Source organism: Desmodus rotundus, chromosome 2 (genome assembly GCF_022682495.2).
Source record: "Desmodus rotundus isolate HL8 chromosome 2, HLdesRot8A.1, whole genome shotgun sequence".
In the NCBI taxonomy this organism is placed as follows: domain Eukaryota; kingdom Metazoa; phylum Chordata; class Mammalia; order Chiroptera; family Phyllostomidae; genus Desmodus; species Desmodus rotundus.
This window is the reverse complement of record NC_071388.1, coordinates 118,294,933-118,313,764: the sequence shown is the minus strand read 5'-3', so window position 1 is coordinate 118,313,764 and position 18,832 is coordinate 118,294,933. Positions and strand designations below refer to the sequence as shown.

The 18,832-nt window shown below is 43.5% G+C and overlaps 1 protein-coding gene across 1 annotated transcript in view; it reads left to right on the top strand.

The window, feature by feature from the left end:
* Positions 1-837: 837 nt before the first annotated feature.
* MARCO (macrophage receptor with collagenous structure) overlaps positions 838-18,832 on the top strand; it is a 35,965-nt gene continuing 17,970 nt past the window's right edge. Inside the window, exons 1-4 of the mRNA XM_045203113.2 lie at positions 838-995; positions 13,342-13,443; positions 14,257-14,478; positions 15,793-15,828. Coding sequence (XP_045059048.2) covers positions 932-995; positions 13,342-13,443; positions 14,257-14,478; positions 15,793-15,828 — 424 coding nt within the window. The 5' untranslated portion in view covers positions 838-931. The remainder of the gene's footprint in view (positions 996-13,341; positions 13,444-14,256; positions 14,479-15,792; positions 15,829-18,832) is intronic.

Genomic DNA, 18,832 nt, shown 5'->3' with positions numbered 1-18,832 from the left:
TTACAAATGAGGGAAGTATGTCACTTAAAGCTGAAGTGACTTGCTCATAGTCACATAGCTGTTATGTGGAGGAAATGAAATTCAAACCCAGACATTTGAGCTGTTAGGGTCTGTGTCTTAACCAATGCACCATACAACCTCCCCAGTAGGGCCTGCCCAGCACAGAAGATAGAGGAAGAGGTTTCTCCTGCCAAGTTTCTCAGATCTTAGTGGGGCCAGAGCAAGTACATATGTGCACACATAGAATGTGGGAAAACTGTAAAGGGAAATATAATTGAATGCTAAAATGTGTGGCATAAAGCAGTGCCTCTCCAATAGAAATGTGAACATACGTCACCCAGAGATCTTGTTAAACCATACAACTAGATTCAGTCTATATGGGGTGGAACCTGAGACTTCATTTCTAATAAGTTTCCAGGTGATGGAAATTAGCCGGTCCATGGTCTGCACTTGAGTAGCAAGGATGAACTCCAAGAGCAGGAGGACAGAGGAAGGAGATTTCAGTGTGGGCTGGAGAGGTCCTGGGGCAGTGAGCTGGGTCTGAGATTAGGTAGGGGGAAGGAAGGTAGAGAAACAGCCTTCTGGAGTCAACCACCTCTCTGCTCTTAGGAGCCTGGGAGCAAGGGGTGGTTTCAAGGACTTGTGCAAAAAGCAATCTGGACCCACCCTCACCAAGCAGCTGCACTAAGCAGGAGCTCTCTACATGTGAATAGCCCATTTTTGAGAAATGACAGGAAACATTTTGCAAATTCAGAAATCGGAGCCAAAAGGAAGTGCTGCGAGGTCTACAACTAGCTCTAATAGTTAAATGGGAACAATCTTTTCCCAACTGGTTCCTCATGTGGGAAGAATTTCTGCTGGCTCCAGGACTTTGACCATCTATAAAGCTTAGCAATGAAACATACAGCAATTCTCAAGGAGGAAGAGTAGCATGGGAGAAAGAACTGCTCTGGACCAAACCATGTTTTCTACAATGGAGTCCTTTGAACTCAGTGGTAAAGTACTACTCCCCAATAATGACAGTGCCCAGTAATGTAGTCTTTCTGTTGGTGATGGAAGACTAGAGATGTCAATAGAAAGTCTAGGTTTGCACCATAGATTGAATGCTTCAATCTAGAATTTGTGTAATGCTAATAATAGATGCTGTATCTTTAGGATAGCGAGGGTTTTAAGCTTCATGATTTCATTCATTTGTATTTAAATATTTTCCTTTAGATTAAGGCTAATCCTTATTGTACGTCCCTCCTTTTTTTTTATTAGGGTCATGTTCTGACAAATAGATTGTGTGATGAAATGGCAGTGCAAAACAAGAGGAATGAAAAAGTTCCACAAAACTGGAGCCACATGCTTTGTATTTATTTAATGCAATTCCTCTGAAATTCTGTAAGGTGCCTTCTATTATAATTGATGTGTTGATGAGAAGGAACTTTCTCTATTTCCTGTTGGCTATGTCCATCACTTCATAATTAGTTTGTTTAGGTTAAACTCAGATTCTAAAAATTCAGTCAACTCTGTTGTCTGTATTTTTGCTCAGTGTTACACAGGTGATGCATTGTTTAAATCTTCTAGAATTTGTAGCATTTAAAATCACCAGTGAGTGCTTTCCAGAGGGGAGCTCTGACCTCCCATTCTAGAATATTCTCCGTGAATCGTTTTCCAAGTTGATCAGCCTTTCCCACTCCCAATCTTTTCTGGAGGATGTTTGTTCAGGAACTACTGCATTTCTTTCTGGTGGCCTCAGTGCCCCTCTCATCCAGCGCCTGTTTGTGCAGATTGCCACTTGGAATTTATGGGAGTACAAAGATAAAGAGTCTGTTGTGTGGCCTTTAGGAATTTATACCATGGTAACAGAAAAGGCATGCATGTGAATGACTTTCCTAATTGTTGGTTCTTCAGCACCTTGGGGAACACAACATTCTGGATACATGATTTTTAAGATACTTCAATGTTCAAACAAAGTCAGTTGATCAAACATATTCAGCACCCACTACCTACTGGGCACTGCACTCAGCACTGAGAAAACAGACAAGAATAAACACAGCTTCTGGCCTCAGGGAGCCCACAATCCTGTTGGTGGTGGCAGGAGGATGGCAGGGCAAGCCCACCCATAACCTATTTCTATACAATCCATGACCAGTTATAAGTGATATTTGTGTAGGACATTATATGTGAGTCTGGTGTAGGGTCCTGAAGGCCAGAACTGAGACCTTTTCTACATTTGAATGGGCACAGGGGGTTCATCAGAGAGTGGGTATATGGTGGCTGAGGTGGGCTAGGAAACAATATGTTTAAGATATATTCATGAGGACTATTCAGAGAAATATAAATAGCTTGATGTTTTTGGACAAAAATTGGGTGGGGAAAGCTCAGTAGGGATTGAGACTAGGGCCAATTAATAGGGACTTTATCCCAAGGGCAATAGGGAGCTTTGAAGGGATTGAAGCTGGTCTGAGAGGCATTGGTTTGCATTTAAGATTACTCACTATCAGATGGGGACAAACTGGAAAGAGTTATGCTGAGGACAAAGAGGAGGGAGGCTGCAAGAGATGATGAGAAGCAGTGGTTGTAAAGAAGAAAAGGGAAGATGGTCTGGGGAAATATTAGAAGTCAGACCAGTGGGACTGTAATGGTGGGACCCAGCAATCGAGGGAGATGCGAGGGTCAAGGGTGAATTCCAGATTTCTGACATGGGTTGCAGATGCCACTGACTAAATATCTAACCAAGAAACAAAATTACTCCAATTTAGATGGAAGGAATATTTTCCTAAATGCATTTACAATTTCTTGTCTTCTTGTATAAAGATCATGGAGCAAATGGAACTTTCTAGATGACTGCCATTATGGACAGTAATCCCTATGGGGCTTTGTCACATAGTGACCCCCTCAGGTCTTACTGAGATGAATGAAAGTTCTTGTCTCCGCACTTAATGGCCCCAGGCATCTTTTATTGATTTAGTTCTGCAAAGTTTAGTTTAGTTTTCTGAAGAGGCTTGAGTCCTGAAGGTCCAACAAAACCCCAAGAGTTCTGCCCCCACACCAGCAAGCTCTGCCGGGCCTGCCGGCTGTCATCTGTATGACCTCTCACCCTAAGCCCCCACTCTTTCAGCCTTCACATCTTTCTTCTTGATGTTTCTTTCCACTAATTTTAGTCTGAAGAACTTCATTTATTGATTTATTTTTAATTTTTCAGTGGGTTATATTTGACATGCAACATTTATAAGTTTAAGGAGTACAATATATTCATGTGATACATTTATACTGCAACAGGAATGTCATTGTAGCATTAGCTAACACATTTAGAACATCACACAGTTACACGTTCCTCTAGTGTTGAGAGCAATTAAGTTCCAGTCTCTTAGCAAGTTTGATGTGTATCATACAGTTTTGTTGCCTGCAATCATTGTATTGTGTATTAGGTCTCTAGGACTTATTTATCTACAAGTTGCAAGTGTGTACCATGCCTTCCACTCCCCTCCACCCTAGTCCCTGGTTTATATTTATCTTCGTCTATCTTTTCCTAATCTTTGAAGAACATTCTTCTTGACAGAGAAGACCCCCAAAAATATAGGTAGAGAAGTTATGGGTTTTGTTGTTGTTGTTTGTTTTAATTAACATTAAGCATTGGCTCCCAGCCTTGGGCTTAATATCTCTTTTTTCTGCTCTAAAGATAATTTTAAAAATTTGCCCAATACTTTAACTTTGGAGTCCATTCATGGTCGGAATTGCTGATGTGACTACTATTGGTTCATGTCATTGTTCTGACTTTTTTCTTTGTTATGTCAGTATTTCTCAGCATCTTTTCAACATCTCGTTTTAACCTAGAGTTTTTTTAAATAATACTGTTTATTTAGAAATAATTACATTGTAGATTCACAGAAAGTTGCAAAAAAATGTACAGGGAAGTCTCATGACCTGCCCCCAGTATCCTCCAGCAATGACATTTTGTACAGCTATGGCACAATGTCATAACCAGGAAACTGATATTGTACAACCCACAGAGCTTATTTAGATTTCACCAGTTTTCCATGCACTCATTTGTGTGTGTGAATATAGTTCTCTACAGTTTAACCATATGTGTATATTTGTGTAACCACCACCTAAATCAAGACACAGAATGTGTGTTCAGGCACCACAAAATCTCTCTTACACTATTCCTTTGTAGCCATACATACTCCCCACTCCCCTGCCAGTAATCACTGTCCCACAACAACCAGTAATCAGTCTTCTCTTTCCGTAATTTTCTTATTTTTAAGAATGTTATATAAATGGAACTACACAGTATGTAACTTTTTACGGATTGGCTCTTTTTCCACATAGCATAATTCTCTCGAGATCCATCCAAGGTGTTGTATGTATCAATAGTTGGTTCTTCTTATTAATGAGTATTTCATCATGTGACTGTACCACAGTTTAAGAGTACACCCATTGAAAGACATTTAGATTGTTTCCAGTTTGAGGTATTACAAATAAAGCTGCTATGATTATTTAGCATAAGTTTTTTATAAGCATAAGTTTTTATTTCTCTGGGATAAGTGCCCAAAAGTGTAGTTGCTGGATTGTAAGTGTATGCTTGGTTTTCCAACAAGCAGCTGATGTATTTTCCCAGTGTGGATGGACCATTTTATATTTCCAATGTACAACTAATCCAGTTTCTTTGCATCTCTGCCAGCAATTGGAATTATTACTACTTTTATTTGAGACATTCTGATAGGTGTATAATAGTGATATCTCATTATAATTTTAATTTGCATTTTCCTAATGGCTAATGATGTTGAATATCTTTTCATTGCTTATTTGCCATTTGTATATTCTCTTTGGTGAAATGTTTCTGTCTTTTGCCAATGTTTAATTGGATTGTTTTTTTATTATTGTTTACTTTTGGAAGTTTTTTATATATTCAAAATACAAGTCCTTTCCTGGATATGTGGTTTGTAAATAGTCTCTCCCAGTATGTAATTTGCCTTCTTCATTCATTTAAACAGAGTCTTTTGCCAAGCAAATTTATTTAATTCTATTGAGGTCCAACTTGTCAATTTTTTTTTTTGGATTGTGCTTTTAGTGTCAAGTCAAAGAACTCTTCATCTAGCCCTAGGTCCTGCATTTAATTCTAAAAGTTTTATAGTTTTACATTTAAAAATTAAGTCTATGGTTTACTTTGAGTTGCTTTTTTTAAATAAGATGTGAATGAAGTCTAGGCCAAGGTTTGTTTGTTTGTTTTGCCTATGGATGTCCAATTGCTCCAACACCTTTTGTTGAAAAGGCTTTCCTTCTTTCATTAAATTATTTTTGCCCCCTGTCAAAAATCACTTGGGTTATTTGCATAGGTCTATTTCTGTGTTCTTCATTCTTTTTAAAAAGACTTTATTTCTTTTTAGAGAGAGGAGGGGGAGGGAGGGAGAAAGATAGGGAGAGAAACATCAATTAAACATGCCAGGGACCGGACCTGCAACCTAGGCATGTGCCCTGACTGGGAATCAAACTGGTGACCTTTCGTTTTGCAAGATGAGATACCCAAGTGACTGAGCCACACAGGTTAAGGGAGTGTTCTTTAATCTGTTCCATTGACCTATATGTCTATCCTCCACCACTACCATGCTGTCTCAATTACTGTAAACTTATTATAAGCTTTAATATCACATTTCACACTTTAGTGTTCATTTTCAAGATTATTTTACCTATTATATGGCTTTGCCTTTCCATTAAATTTTAGTATAAACTTATCTATAACTACAAAACACCTTGCTGGAATTCTATAGGAATTGCACTGTACCTAGAGGTAAACTCGAGGAGAACTGACATCTTTACCATATTCAGTCTTGCAGTCCATGAATATGGCATGTTTCTGCATTTATTTAGATCTTTGATTTTATTTTTTAAATCAAGATTTTATAAAATTCATTATATACACTTTGTTAAATTATATCTAAATATATTATTTTATTTGGAGTGATTGTAAATGCCATTGTGTTTTAATTTTTGTTTCCACGTTTGCCAGTAGTATATAGAAATGTGATTGAATATGAGCATGAGAACAGACATCCTTGCCTTCTTCCCAATTGTAGGAGAAAAGTATTCTGTCTCATCATTAAGTGTCATGTTAGTTTTAGATATTTTGTAGATGCTTTGAAAAATAGATTTATTTATTTACTTTTAGAGAGGGGGGAAGGAAGGGAGAAACAGAGGAACAGAAACATCAAAGTGAGAGAGAAACATCCATCAGTTGCCTCTGGCACATGCCATGTCTGAGGTCCGAACCTGAAACCTAGGCATGTGCCCTGACCAGGCATCAAATGGGTGACCTTTTGCTTTATGGGGCAATGCCCAACCAACTGAGCCATACTGGTCAGTGTGACGCTTCTCCTTTTTAAACTGAGGAAGTTCTGCTCTATTTCTAGTTTTCTGAGAGTTTTAATTATGAATTTGTTATTGTGAGAGTTACAGTCATGAATTAGGAGAGCTTTATTGTAAGTTAGATTTCGTCCCACTGCTTTATGCTTTTTCCCACTGCTCAGAACAGTTCTTGAACTGGTTAGACCACCCATCATGAAATGGGCAAAGTGCTTTTTCTGTATCAATTAGATGATTGTGTAATTTTTCTTCTTTACTCTGTTGATATGTTCGATAATATTGATTTATTTTTGGATATTGAACCATCCTTGCATTTCTAGAAATCACATTTAGTCATGATATATAAATTCTTTTTATACATTGCTTGAAATATTAGTAAACATGTGGTTTACTAATATTTCATTAGTATATATATTATATTACTAGTAAACATATGGTTTACTAATATTTCACTGAGAATTTTTGTGTCAAATTTCATGAGAGATATTGATTTTTTTTTGTACTGTCTTTGTCTTATTTTCCTGTCAGGGTAATCCTGACCTCATAAAATGAGTTAGGAAGAATTCTCTGCTCTTCTCTTATCTACAGAAGATTGTGTAAAACTGATGCTAATTCTTCATCTGGGTTTCTCTTTTTATTTAAATTTTTAATTTTTTTGTATCTAGGGTTTTTTTCAGAATTTTACTCGTGATGTCTCTCAGTATTGATTTCTTTGCATCTTATCATCATTGGGTTTTCCTAACTTCTTAAATTTGTAGGTTTACGTCTTTCATTAACTTTGAGAACTTTTTAGCCACCATTATTTCTTTGAATATTTTTCAAGCTCACACTCTTTCTGGGACTTCAATAATATCAATATAATGTGTTTTGTTATTGATGCACAGGTCTCAGGCTGTTTTTTCTTGGTCAATTATCTTCAGATTAGGCAATTTTTTGATATATTTATTGATTATGCTATTACAGTTGTCCCATTTTTGCCCCATCACTCAACTCCATCCTGCCCACCCCCTCCCTCCCACATTCCCCCTCTATAGTTCATGTCCATGGGTCATACTTATAAGTTCTTTGGCTTCTACATTTCCTACACTATTCTTACCCTCCCCCTGTCTATTTTCCACCTATCATTTATGCTATTTATTCTCTGTACCTTTCCCCCCTCTCTCCCGCTCCCAATCCCCTATTGATAACCCTCTATGTGATCTCCATTTCTGTGGTTCTGTTCCTGTTCTAGTTGTTTGCTTAGTTTGCTTTTGTTTTTGTTATAGGTGTGGTTGTTAATAACTGTGAGTTTGCTGTCATTTTTACTGTTCCTATTTTTTATCCTCTTTTTCTTAGATAACTCCCTTTAATATTTCATATAATAAGGGCTTAGTGATGATGAACTCCTTTAACTTGACCTTATTTGAGAAGCACTTTATCTGCCCTTTCATTCTAAATGATAGCTTTGCTGGATAGAGCAATCTTGGATGTAGGTCCTTGACTTTCATGACTTCAAATACTTCTTTTCCAGCCCCTTCTTGCCTGTAAGGACTCTTTGGAGAAATCAGCGGGCAGTTTTATGGGAAGTCCTTTGTAGGTAACTGTGTTCTTTTCTCTTGCTGCTTCTAAGACTCTCTCCTTCTGTTTCATCTTGGGGAATGTAATGATGATGTGCCTTGGTGTGTTCCTCCTTGGGTCCAGCTTCTTTGGGACTCTCTGAGCTTCCTGGACTTCCTGGAAGTCTATTTCCTTTGCCAGACTGGAGAAGTTCTCCTTCATTATTTGTTCAAATAAGTTTTCCATTTTTTGTTCTTCCTCTTCTCCTTCTGGCACCCCTATAATTCGGATGTTGGAACATTTCAAGATGTCCTGGAGGTTCCTAAGCCTCTCCTCATTTTTCCGAGTTCTTGTTTCTTCATTCTTTTCTGGTTGGATGTTTCTTTCTTCCTTCTGGTCCACACCATTGATTTGAGTCCCAGTTTCCTTTGCCTCACTATAGGTTCCCTGTACATTTTCCTTTGTTTCTCTTAGCATAGGCTTCATTTTTTCATCTAGTTTCGAACAAATTCAACCAATTCTGTGAGTTACCTGATTACCAGTGTTTTGAACTGTGCATCTGATAGTTTGGCTATCTCTTCCTCGCTTAGTTGTATTTTTTCTGGAGCTTTGAAGTGTCTGTCATTTGGGCCTTTTTTTTTTTTTTTTTTTTTTTTGTCTTGGCGTGTCTGTTACTTAAAGGGTCAGAGCCTTAAGTGTTCCCTGGGGCGGCGTAATGCTGGTGGCTGCTCTGAGTTGCTGTACGTGGGGGAGGGGCCGAGAGGGAGCAATGGCGCCTGCTCCACTCTCCACCGAATTTCAATCTTTCACTCCGCTACCCACAATCAAACTGGGCCTCTCTGGTGCTGGTTCCCGAGTGGGTGGGCTTGTGCACACCCTACTCCCCTGTGGGTCTCTCCAACGACCTCTCCTGTGAGTCTGGGAGTCTCTCCTGCTGCCGCCCCAACCCCCACGGGTGTTTTCAATCAGAGGTTTGAGGCTTTATTTCCCCACACTGGAGCCCTGGGTTGCGAGGTCTGCTTCACTCCCCACCGTTTGTCCGGTTTATCTGTGCACGAATGTGGGGCCGCGGGGTGCTACCCGCCACTGTGCCTGCCCCATTCTCCGCCACTCTGAGTCTGGCCCTCTCCGTTTATCTGTGTGCAAATGTGGGGCCCCAGGGTCTGCTAGTGCTCGGACTGCCTGCCTTGTTGGTCCCGCACTCCGCCAGTCTCAGTCCCGCCATGGCCACGCGAGTCCTCTCTGCCCTGGTGCCCGTCTCCGCCCCTCCTACCAGTCTGGATGAATGTTTATTTTTTATTTCCTTGGTGTTGGACTTCCTTGCCGTTCGATTTTCTGTCAGTTCTGGTTGTGTGAGGAGGCGCAGTGTGTCTACCTATGCCGACATCTTGGTTCTTCAGATTAGGCTATTTTTATTATTTTGTGATTTTATAATCACAAAATTGAGTCCATCTAATGAGATTTAATTTTTTTCAGTGTTTTTAAGTTCTATAACTTTTATTTGATTTTATAATATCTAATTTTCTGTGAGATCAAAAATTTTAAATTTGTTTAAACAGTATTTCAATTGTTCATTACAACATTATTGTTATGGCTGCCTCGAGATCCTTAATCGAATAATTTCTATGTCTGTGTCATCATAATACTGACATGTGTTGATTGTCTTTTCTCATGCAAGTTGTAATTCTCTGTTTTCTGTTCTCAGATTTTTCACTGTTTATTTTCATATTTTATTTATTTTTAGCGAGAGGAAGAGGGAAGGAGAAAGAGAGGGAGAGAAACATCAATGTGGCTGCCTCTCATGCACCCCCCCACTGGGGACTCCACTCACAACTCAGGCATGTGCCCTGACTAGGAATTGAACTGACGACCCATTGGTTTGCAGGCTCATGTTCAATCCACTAAGCCACACCAGCCAGGGCAGATTTTCCATTGTATAATAAACATGTATAGTATGTCAGGAGTCTCTGGATCCTATTTAAGTTTCTATTTTAATATTCAGTTACACTGTTTAGGTTTATTACACAGATTCAGGCCCACTTTTGTGGGCTGTGGGTCCAAAAACAATTTAGTTCTCAGAGCACTGACTGTGCTATTTTTGTCTGCTTTGTTTACCTGATGCTCTTGGAATTCTTGCTCCAGCTGGTGCTGCCTGCAGAAGCAGAATGCACTTCTCCAAACTGCCCAGTGCTACTAGGTGAGGAATGGGAGATATCACATCCAAGGGCAGAGACTACTTCCCTGGTCTTGCTTATTAGCAGCCCAGTGCTGGGGTTGCAGAGGCAGGAGTGCTTCTGTTTGATATCTACTAGTGTTGCAGCAGAAAAGGAATGAACCCACCAAACTACCTTCTGCCACTGCGGGAAGGGTTGGGAGGTGGCAGGCCTGGGAACCCTAGAGCCTCTTTCTTCATTGAGAGCTTTTATAAAATTGAAATTTTATTTTCCTCTCGAGTCATATTTCCCTGGTGAGTCAGAGAACAGAGTTGTCAAATTTCTGAAAACTGCTTCCCTAGAATTTTCACCCAAACTCTAACTATAGTTTATTTCAGGAAAGCTTGTTCTTGTTCCTCTGAGCTTCTCTCTCTCTCTCTCTCCCTCTCCCTCTCCCTCTCCCTCCCTCTCTCTCTCTCTCTCTCTCTCTTTCGCTCTCTCTCTCTCGTCAAGCAACAATTTCTCATGGAAAAATTCAATCTAGAATAGATATTCCTTTGCAGTTCCTTCTATCCTGTAAGAGATGAAATGATCAACATAGAGGGTAAAAAATGTATCAGATCCTCTGCTTTATACAGAGTGAGTTAGATAATGCCCACTGATTCAAAATTACCAGTTTCTAAAATATCTTGCCTCTATGCCAAGTGATACATCTGATAGAAAAAAAACATTCTGGGCCTCAGTGAACATCCATAAACTACTCCTATCATTCTACCACATCTGTTTTTTCTCTCATTATCCTTACTCAAATGCCTTTCACTATGTTCCTACCATCTAGTTTGAACGTATCTATTACCTTCCATAATGGCTCTCAACTTACCTTCTGCTTCTATAATGCCTGTGTCTCTGAAGCACAGTTATTTTTTTCATTCCCATCCCATGTTACATTTCCATCAAATTTAGTTCTATCTATAGATTGTATTCACCACCCACTATCTTCTGTGAAATGTAAGGCTTCCCTTGTATGTTACCCATCCCCACCATGATGGTTGTATGGATACCTGAGGCCCTAACTTGCATTCCCACATTCTTCCAACACTTCTAAACTGACAGAGTTCAACTCCACACATGCTTAGCACCCAAACATCTACAGCCACTCATTCATCCCTTCATCTATTCAGTCATTGTCTTTCCAGCACACACTGTGTGCCAGACACCATGCTGGTACTGGAATATAGCCCAAGAAGCCTCAGGCCACTTGGGGAGACTGAGACATAAAAGGACAGTTCAGAGTGATTGGTGCCATAGTGATGTGGGGAAGTATATCAAGGTCCCATGAAGCTCAGGGGAACCAGAGAATGTATCTTGGAGCAGAAGCTCCATGGTGCTCCCACAGGATAAGTAGGAATTAGTCATGCTGTAGAAAGGAGGGAGGGCTGTATATTCAGAAGAGATACATCTCCCAAAGCAAGAAGGATGTAACCATGAGTGGTCTGGCCTGACAGTAGGTTAGGTTCTGTGTGGAGGTGTTATAGGAGGTGTGGCCCTGAGAGAACTGGTTGGCGGGAGGGCTTCATGTATCAGGCAGGGAGCTGTTTGTACTGAGATCAGTGAGCAGCCTTGTAGGGCTGAGGCAGGGGACAGGTTGTGTTCTAGGAATTGACCACCATCAATTGAGCTTGGGCAGTTGTGTGGGCCTCTCTAGGGAGATACAGAGGGGGGACACTCTGTGCTATATTGAGCATAACCAAGTGCCACTAACTAAAAATCTACCCAATGGAAAAAAACCCACTCTTCCTGTCACTGCCAGAACCATCTCTAGACCACCATGCTTTAGTGATACTTGAACAGTGCTCCTGATCTTCAGGTAGCTGGAAAGTATGTAAGCAGCATAATATAGGCCCCACAGGTGATGGAAGAGACCCAGGGTCATACATCACTATTGCAATAGTCAACTGAAAACCCACCCTCACCTAACACTAAAGAAAACAGTGCTCACAATACTCCCTCTGTCCCCTGGGTTGCTCACCGCTAATCTCTTTTCCCCTGAGGTCTGCCCTGGGATTCATACCAACTGCATTTTCCCAGAGGCAGCACTCAGTGTGGGCTAGTGAGGTGAGTGCAGGCCTGGGAGTCAGATTTACCTAGGGTCAGAGGCCCACTGTGTCACCTTTTCAGAACCCCAGGTCCATCCGCTGTAGGATGGGATGATTATACCTGCCTCGAAGGATTGCTGCAGGCATTAGATATGTTGGTCAATTGCTGGAGCAGGGTAGGTGCCCAGGAATGGGAGTGATGGGTCTTCCACCCGCCAGGTCCCTGCCTTTGGATGCCTCTAAACAGGGAGACAACTGGCCTGGGGAAAAGATTGAGGTTGGAACCATTGCACTTTCTTTTGTAACACCCCAGACTGGAGAAGGCTCATCAATAGGGAAATATTTGCATGAATTGTGGCTTTTGTTTTTAAGGACTATTAGGCAGCTGTTAAAAAGAATTGTTAAATCTTTATCTACAAAGAAAACTAGAGGACTGTCCATAGAAAATCATTCATTGCAAAAAGCAACATGCTGTATTATACGTAATATGATATCATTTATGAAAAATTAAAAGATAAAACAAGTGTATGTAAAAGTATGTGGGTATTAAGTTTCTGAGAGCAAGGGGGGCAAAAGCAAGGGCCACACCCCAGAATTCTGACAAAGCTCACCTCCTCAGTTAGAACCTCAGGGTGGTTGAGGGAAAATCCTTATCACTTGTTATACTATATTGTTTAATTATATTAAGAATTTTTTACTGTTATAATTTCAAAATCTAAAGACAAAAAAACAAAGGCCTGGACGTGAATTCCAGATCTTCATCTTATAACCTAACAGGTTTTTCAACTTCTCCAAACCTTGCTCTTTGTGTATAAAATGGCAACGATCATCCTCTTTTCAGAGCTTTGAAACAAACACATCAATGTACTAATTCACCTGGTAAACATCTACCCAGAGCCCCCTGTGGCCAGGCCCTGTGCTGGGACTCTGACAGTGACGCCTGTTTGAAGGACTGCCCTCTTCCAGCTGTGAAATGTGACACGGGGATTTGTTTACCTGGCCACACAAATGAATGGCCCACAGTGGCACTTCTTGTGTTGTGGCAAGCAGGAGGATTGGGGAAAGATTCGGGGGGAGTGGGCGTTTGGTGTCTTTTCCATGCAACTTCACAGGGAGCCCTCTGCACTTACACAGGGGACTCCAGCCCAAGTTGGGGCACCTGCGCTCCACCATTGGCAGCAGCCACCTTCCTCTTGGTTGTGTTTCAGATTCAAAGCCTAAAAAGAGAAATGGGCTGAACTGCTTCATGGTCACGGTGGTCATCTACCTGATTCTGCTCTCCGCTGGCGCTGGGCTGCTGGTGATAAAAGGTGAAGCAGCCTTGGTCCCTCCAGGAGTGACTGACAGAGCTCCAGCTGAGTGGAGAGCCCTAGGGCTGCTGCTGCCACCTGCTGGAAGAGAGCTCTCAGTCCCTTAGTTCGTGGGTGGAGGCAGAAGGAGGGAAGTGAGAAGAGAGAAGTGTGGGCTATGTTGTATGTGTGTGTGTGTGTGTGAGAGAGAGAGAGAACACACATGTGAGCCTGTGTGAGCCCAAAGCAGTGAAAGGTGCAATGATTTCACACAGGTGTGCCATCGGCATCTTACATCAAGGATTTCCAGCCTCTGAGTTGGAAGGGGCTTTGTTTATCAGTGTTCGTTTTAACATGACTTTACTCTTCAAAGTGTTCCCACTCCAAATCTTAAGGTCATAAAGCAATTCCATCAGCAGACACTGAATTTACTCAAGAACATCATGTGCCCAGCTGTCATAAATACATGTCACATGCATATTAAGGTCACATGAATAAGTCAGACCAGCATATTAGTTGTTATGCATTCATGCCCAGAATATGCACAAGGGTCTTAACTGCATGAAGATTAAAGGCTGATTGTGATGCCATGGGTACACCAGGGCATGTTCTGTGAACATTTAATGTCATGCCTCAGTGTGGAGCACACATGTGCAAGACAGAGAAAAAGCTCCGTGCTCATACTAGGTCTTCACAGCATATGAAATGTGTTTATGCATTCAGGGCCTAGAGGAGGTATGCACCTATGACACAAAAATGCCAAGAATGTGTTCAAATGCCTCAGGTTTTAAGGAGGTCCTAAAAGAATGTTGTGGGGCGGGGTGGGGTGTCCAGTTCTGAATCTGCAGGAGCAGCTCAGGGCCCTGGAGATTCACCTTGGCAATGGAACGCTGGCCAATGAGGACAGCCCATCCTTCGCCTTACTCTCATCAAAGCACACCCCTTACCTGGCTGCAGGTGCACTGAGCCTTCGAGTCCTCCAGGCACAGCTCAGCCAGGTCCACACCAAACAGGAGCACCTGCTGCAGCAGGTGGACAACTTCACTCGGAACCCAGGTTTGGCCTTCTCCTTTCCAGATTGGTACTCCTGGGAGGAGGACAAGGAAGTAGAAGCCATTTGTTCATGGCAAGAGGGTCTTTGGGCCTGAAACTCCTTCCCTGGCAAGGGGGTCTTCCAAAACCGTGGCTTGGCATGAAAACTTGGAGTCCAAGACATGGAGCCATATGGGGTGGACATGAAGTTACAGGTCCCATGGGTTGCAGACAGGGCTATCGGAAAGTAGGGCCAGGAACATAAGAACCAAAGACCTTGTCCAAACAGAGCGTAACCTCAAGAGCCAGGGACTGGAGCAGCTAGCTCAAGCCAAGTCTGAGTCACAAAGCATTCAGACCAATCCAGAATACTTAGGAGGTTGGGTAAGACCCAGAACCTATGGTAATTCCCAGGGCCCCACCGGTACAGGCAGCTAATACTGGCCCATTGCCAGTAGGCCAGGCAATGTGGGAACCATGGAAGGGAAAGATCAGCTGGACCTAAAGGGGAAACATGATGGCTTAGATGGTAGGGCTGCAGACAGGAGAAAAGGGAGCCAAAGGGGTCCTCCTTCCCTCTGCCCCTCCAGGACTTATACCCACCACTCTCTCAGGCTGGCCTAGAAAGGAAAGGGCTAACTTAGGCAAAACCAGCTCCTAGGTGTGACCTGGTTATTGCAGGGTTCACACCATTCCATGGAGCCTGGGGCCCTTGCTCTGACCCCCATGTCTAGGGTGAACTAGGGCTTAGGAGGGTGAGCCTATGGCCAGGGGCCTGTGCCCACAGGAGCACTTGCTGTACGCAGATGCCATGAAAGGCTGCTGCCTCCCCAGTGAGCACAGACGAGAACCAAGTTGGGATATGAGGACAGGGGACAGTGTGGCAGATGGGCAGAGTCCAGGCTCAGGTGCTGGATACAGGAAGTGTTACTCTTTCAATTGAGAGATGAAGGAGGAGCTAGTGCTGATCAGCATGAGGGCCCTTCCTCTAACCTGAGGCACTTTCTCAGCTGGTTTGCCCCCACAGTCTCTGACAGTGTGGGTGCTCTTCAGGTCCCCACACTTCCGGGACTCCCAGAGATCTACAGGTGTAGAGCTTTCAGGTGTAGAGCACTAGTTACAATTAAACACCTGGCTCTTTCTAAGGACTCATTCCTGGAAAATGTCCAGGTACTTGGCTCCTGTTGTCCAGTGCCCTTCAGGTTCCTCCCCAAATCCCCCCAACCCCCACAATCTGTCTCTGCTGCCCACCTGGGAGGTACTAACTCAGCACGGAGCTGGGAGATCTGGGTGGTGCCACCACAGCCCAGCCTGCAACCTGCTCTCCTTTCCTTGCAGAGCTCTTCGGGATCAAAGGAGAACGAGGCACTCCAGGTAGGTTCATTTCCACTCTGACCCATGCTGCTCTCCCCACAACCTTCACCCATGGTCCCCTTGGCCTGTGCCTTTCAGGGCCTCCACAGTTGACCCTAACTTACCTTCCATGGGTCCCCCCATAAACTCCCTGGTCTTCATCTGGATTCTCCTCTTGATCCCTGACCATGTTTGCACACCCATTATCTGGGCCTTTAAGGTGCTCCTTGTCTGAGATGGGAAGTGGCTTCTACCTCAACTTGCCCCCCAAATCTAGCCACTTCTAAAATGAGCCCCAGTGCATCCCCTCAGCTGGCCTCTCCTCCCAGGATCCCAGCTGCCAGCACAGGTCACCTCCTTTGTTTCCCATAAGTGCTCTTTCCAGGTGCCTATTACCTGACACTTAACACTTCGCACCCATCTGGCAGTGGTCACCATAATGACATGGGGAGAAGCAGCCTGTAAGGTCAGACTGACCTGAGTCTAGTCTTAGGTCTGCCACTCACTAGCTGTATGACTTCAGGCCAGTTACTTAATTTTTCTGGAACCTTGGCTGCTCACCTGTGTAGAAAATAATGGAGGCAATTATCCTCCCATCACAGAGTTGCTGTAAGATTCAAGTGAGGTGATGTGAAAAAATATCTGTCAATAACTAGTGCCCTCTGAGGACGAACCCTGTGGCTTAGTTTCCTTTTCTTTCTACCTCAACACACATATTTTGTTGCACATACATGCACAGACTTCACTGGCACTCTACTACAGTCCATTAGCTCAGTCTTGAAATTTCGCCTTGAAAATAAATGTACACGACATTCTTGGGGCAGAACTCTTGGCTCTCATAATTTTTTAAGTATGGCCCAGATCACACTACTGACCAGTGGGACATTGAGTAAGCCTTGCAAGTGCCAGGAATCTAGGCTTGGATGACTGGCAGACTGGGGCACAAACCCTAGCTCTGCCTTTCAGGAACCAGGTGGCCTTGAACAAGTTGCTTCCCACGTCTGAGCTTTGTGCCCTTCCCTATAAGATGGGGATAATAATTGGACCTCCAGGACTGATGTCAAGATAAAATGATAAGTGGAAAAGTGCTTAGTCCAGTGCCCAGCTCAGAGCGAGTGCTCGATAACATTGTTGTTACTATGATGATTATTATTTGTTTCATTTTTGTTGTTCTTGGGAATAGTAAATGAGCTGATACTTGGAGAGCCCCCAGCCTGATGAATGTTGGCCCTTGCACTCTAAGGAGACGCTCTTTCAAAACCTCAATCACTTTAGTGGACAGAATCAATGTTTAAACTCTTTCTCAACTCAGTGAGTTTAGTCTGACCTTTAATATCTGCTCTATCACCTACCCCAGGCACAGTGGTCCAGGACCAGGCACAGAGTCTACCTTCCCCCACATCAGGGTGGGAACAGGCTCCCTCTGGTCCCTCTCTGTCTCTGTTTGAGCACATGTATGTGTATACATTTATAACCTTCAGACACTATCTCTCTGGTTCTCAGTCTCTGACAACTTCTATCTGTCTTTCTCACTCTCTTCCGGAGCCAAAAACTAGAGGCAGGAATTAGCAATTCCATCAGCCTGGTCTGTAGCAATTCCAGCAGCCTGGTCTGAAGATCTGCCTCAAGGCCCACCTGCCTTCCCAGGTTCCCCACCACCTCGGCTTCCCTGGAGGCTGTAGTCTCTCTCCCCTCCCCAATCCTGCTTTGCCTGGTCAGGGCTCTGCAAAGGGACATTTTGCTATAAAGCCCCATGGAGCTCAGTAGGTTGGCCAGAGAGGACGGCAGGGTGCAGAACTCAGAAGCTGGTGTTTTCACCCTGAGGAAGGCTGCTTGCAAAGCTGAACACTAGCCCAGGCTTCCTAAAACACAGTCGGGGAAGGTGGGAGAGGGGGCCATTACACATAAGTCAAGCTTTGGGGAAGTGTAGTATGGAACCCATCTGTCTCTCAGTTCCCATCTTTTGTATGTCACAAACTTTTTTCTTTCCTCCCAACAAATATTTGTTGAAAGCCTCTTAAGGATGAGGCACTGACCAGGCAGTGAATTCATACATAAGAAGTCACACAGGACACCTGCCCCCAGGGACCTTCCTGTTTAGGCAGGAAATCAACTTGGAACATAATTTGGTAGCATCCGTGGCTACTGCTCTGCAAGGGGGACGATTTCCTGGGTTAAAAAAACATAGAGGGGACCTGACCTCCACAGGTGCCAGGGAAGGCTCCAGAGCCACTTTTTAGCTGAGACCTATGTGTGAGGGAAAGTTACAATGAAGCATGGGTCCCAGATAGCAAGAATCCCAAGTGTAAGGTTCTTAGGTAAGAAGGGACTTTGGTGAGTCAAGGAATGCTGAGAATGACAATTCATGAGTCCAGAGTGCAAAAGCAGGGGAAATGTAGGTGGGAGGTGGGCTTAGGGAGCAGCAGGGACTAAGCAAACCTAGGGGTGGGGCTGGCCCCCCTAGTTAACTGAAGGTACATTTTACCTGTTCTTTTGATGACTTCTCACACTAATGCTGAGTGGCTGTTGCTATCATCCCTATTTCACAGATGAGGAAAGTGAGGGTCAGAGGTATGTTGACTTGCTCAAGCTGAGCCAGGTAGGATTACAAGAGCTGAGTTGGACTCCAGAGCCTGAGCCCCATCTCTGCCCCAGGGGCCAGGCTACCACAGTGGATCTCGGACAGTCTGTAGAGCCTGTGGTGAAAGGGAGCCACCTGAGGGGCACAAGATTCTAGGGCACTTCTTAAGTGCCAGGGGAAGGAGCCTCCAGACTTGGTCTACTAGGATGAGGAACAGCTCTGCGGAGATATTTTCTGTGTCCTGGGGTCTCTGGGGTTCTTGCCTCCTCCTTTTGGTACTAAGTATAGAAACTCCCTTTTACGGGGTTTCTACCATGTCCCACAACCTCATCAAGTCTCCTGAGGATCCTGTGAGGAGGGTGCTGCTATTCCCATGTGCAGAGGAGAGTGATACTAGGCCAAGGGAAGGCCCTCACCCAGGTCACAGCAGGGGAGCCAGCTCTC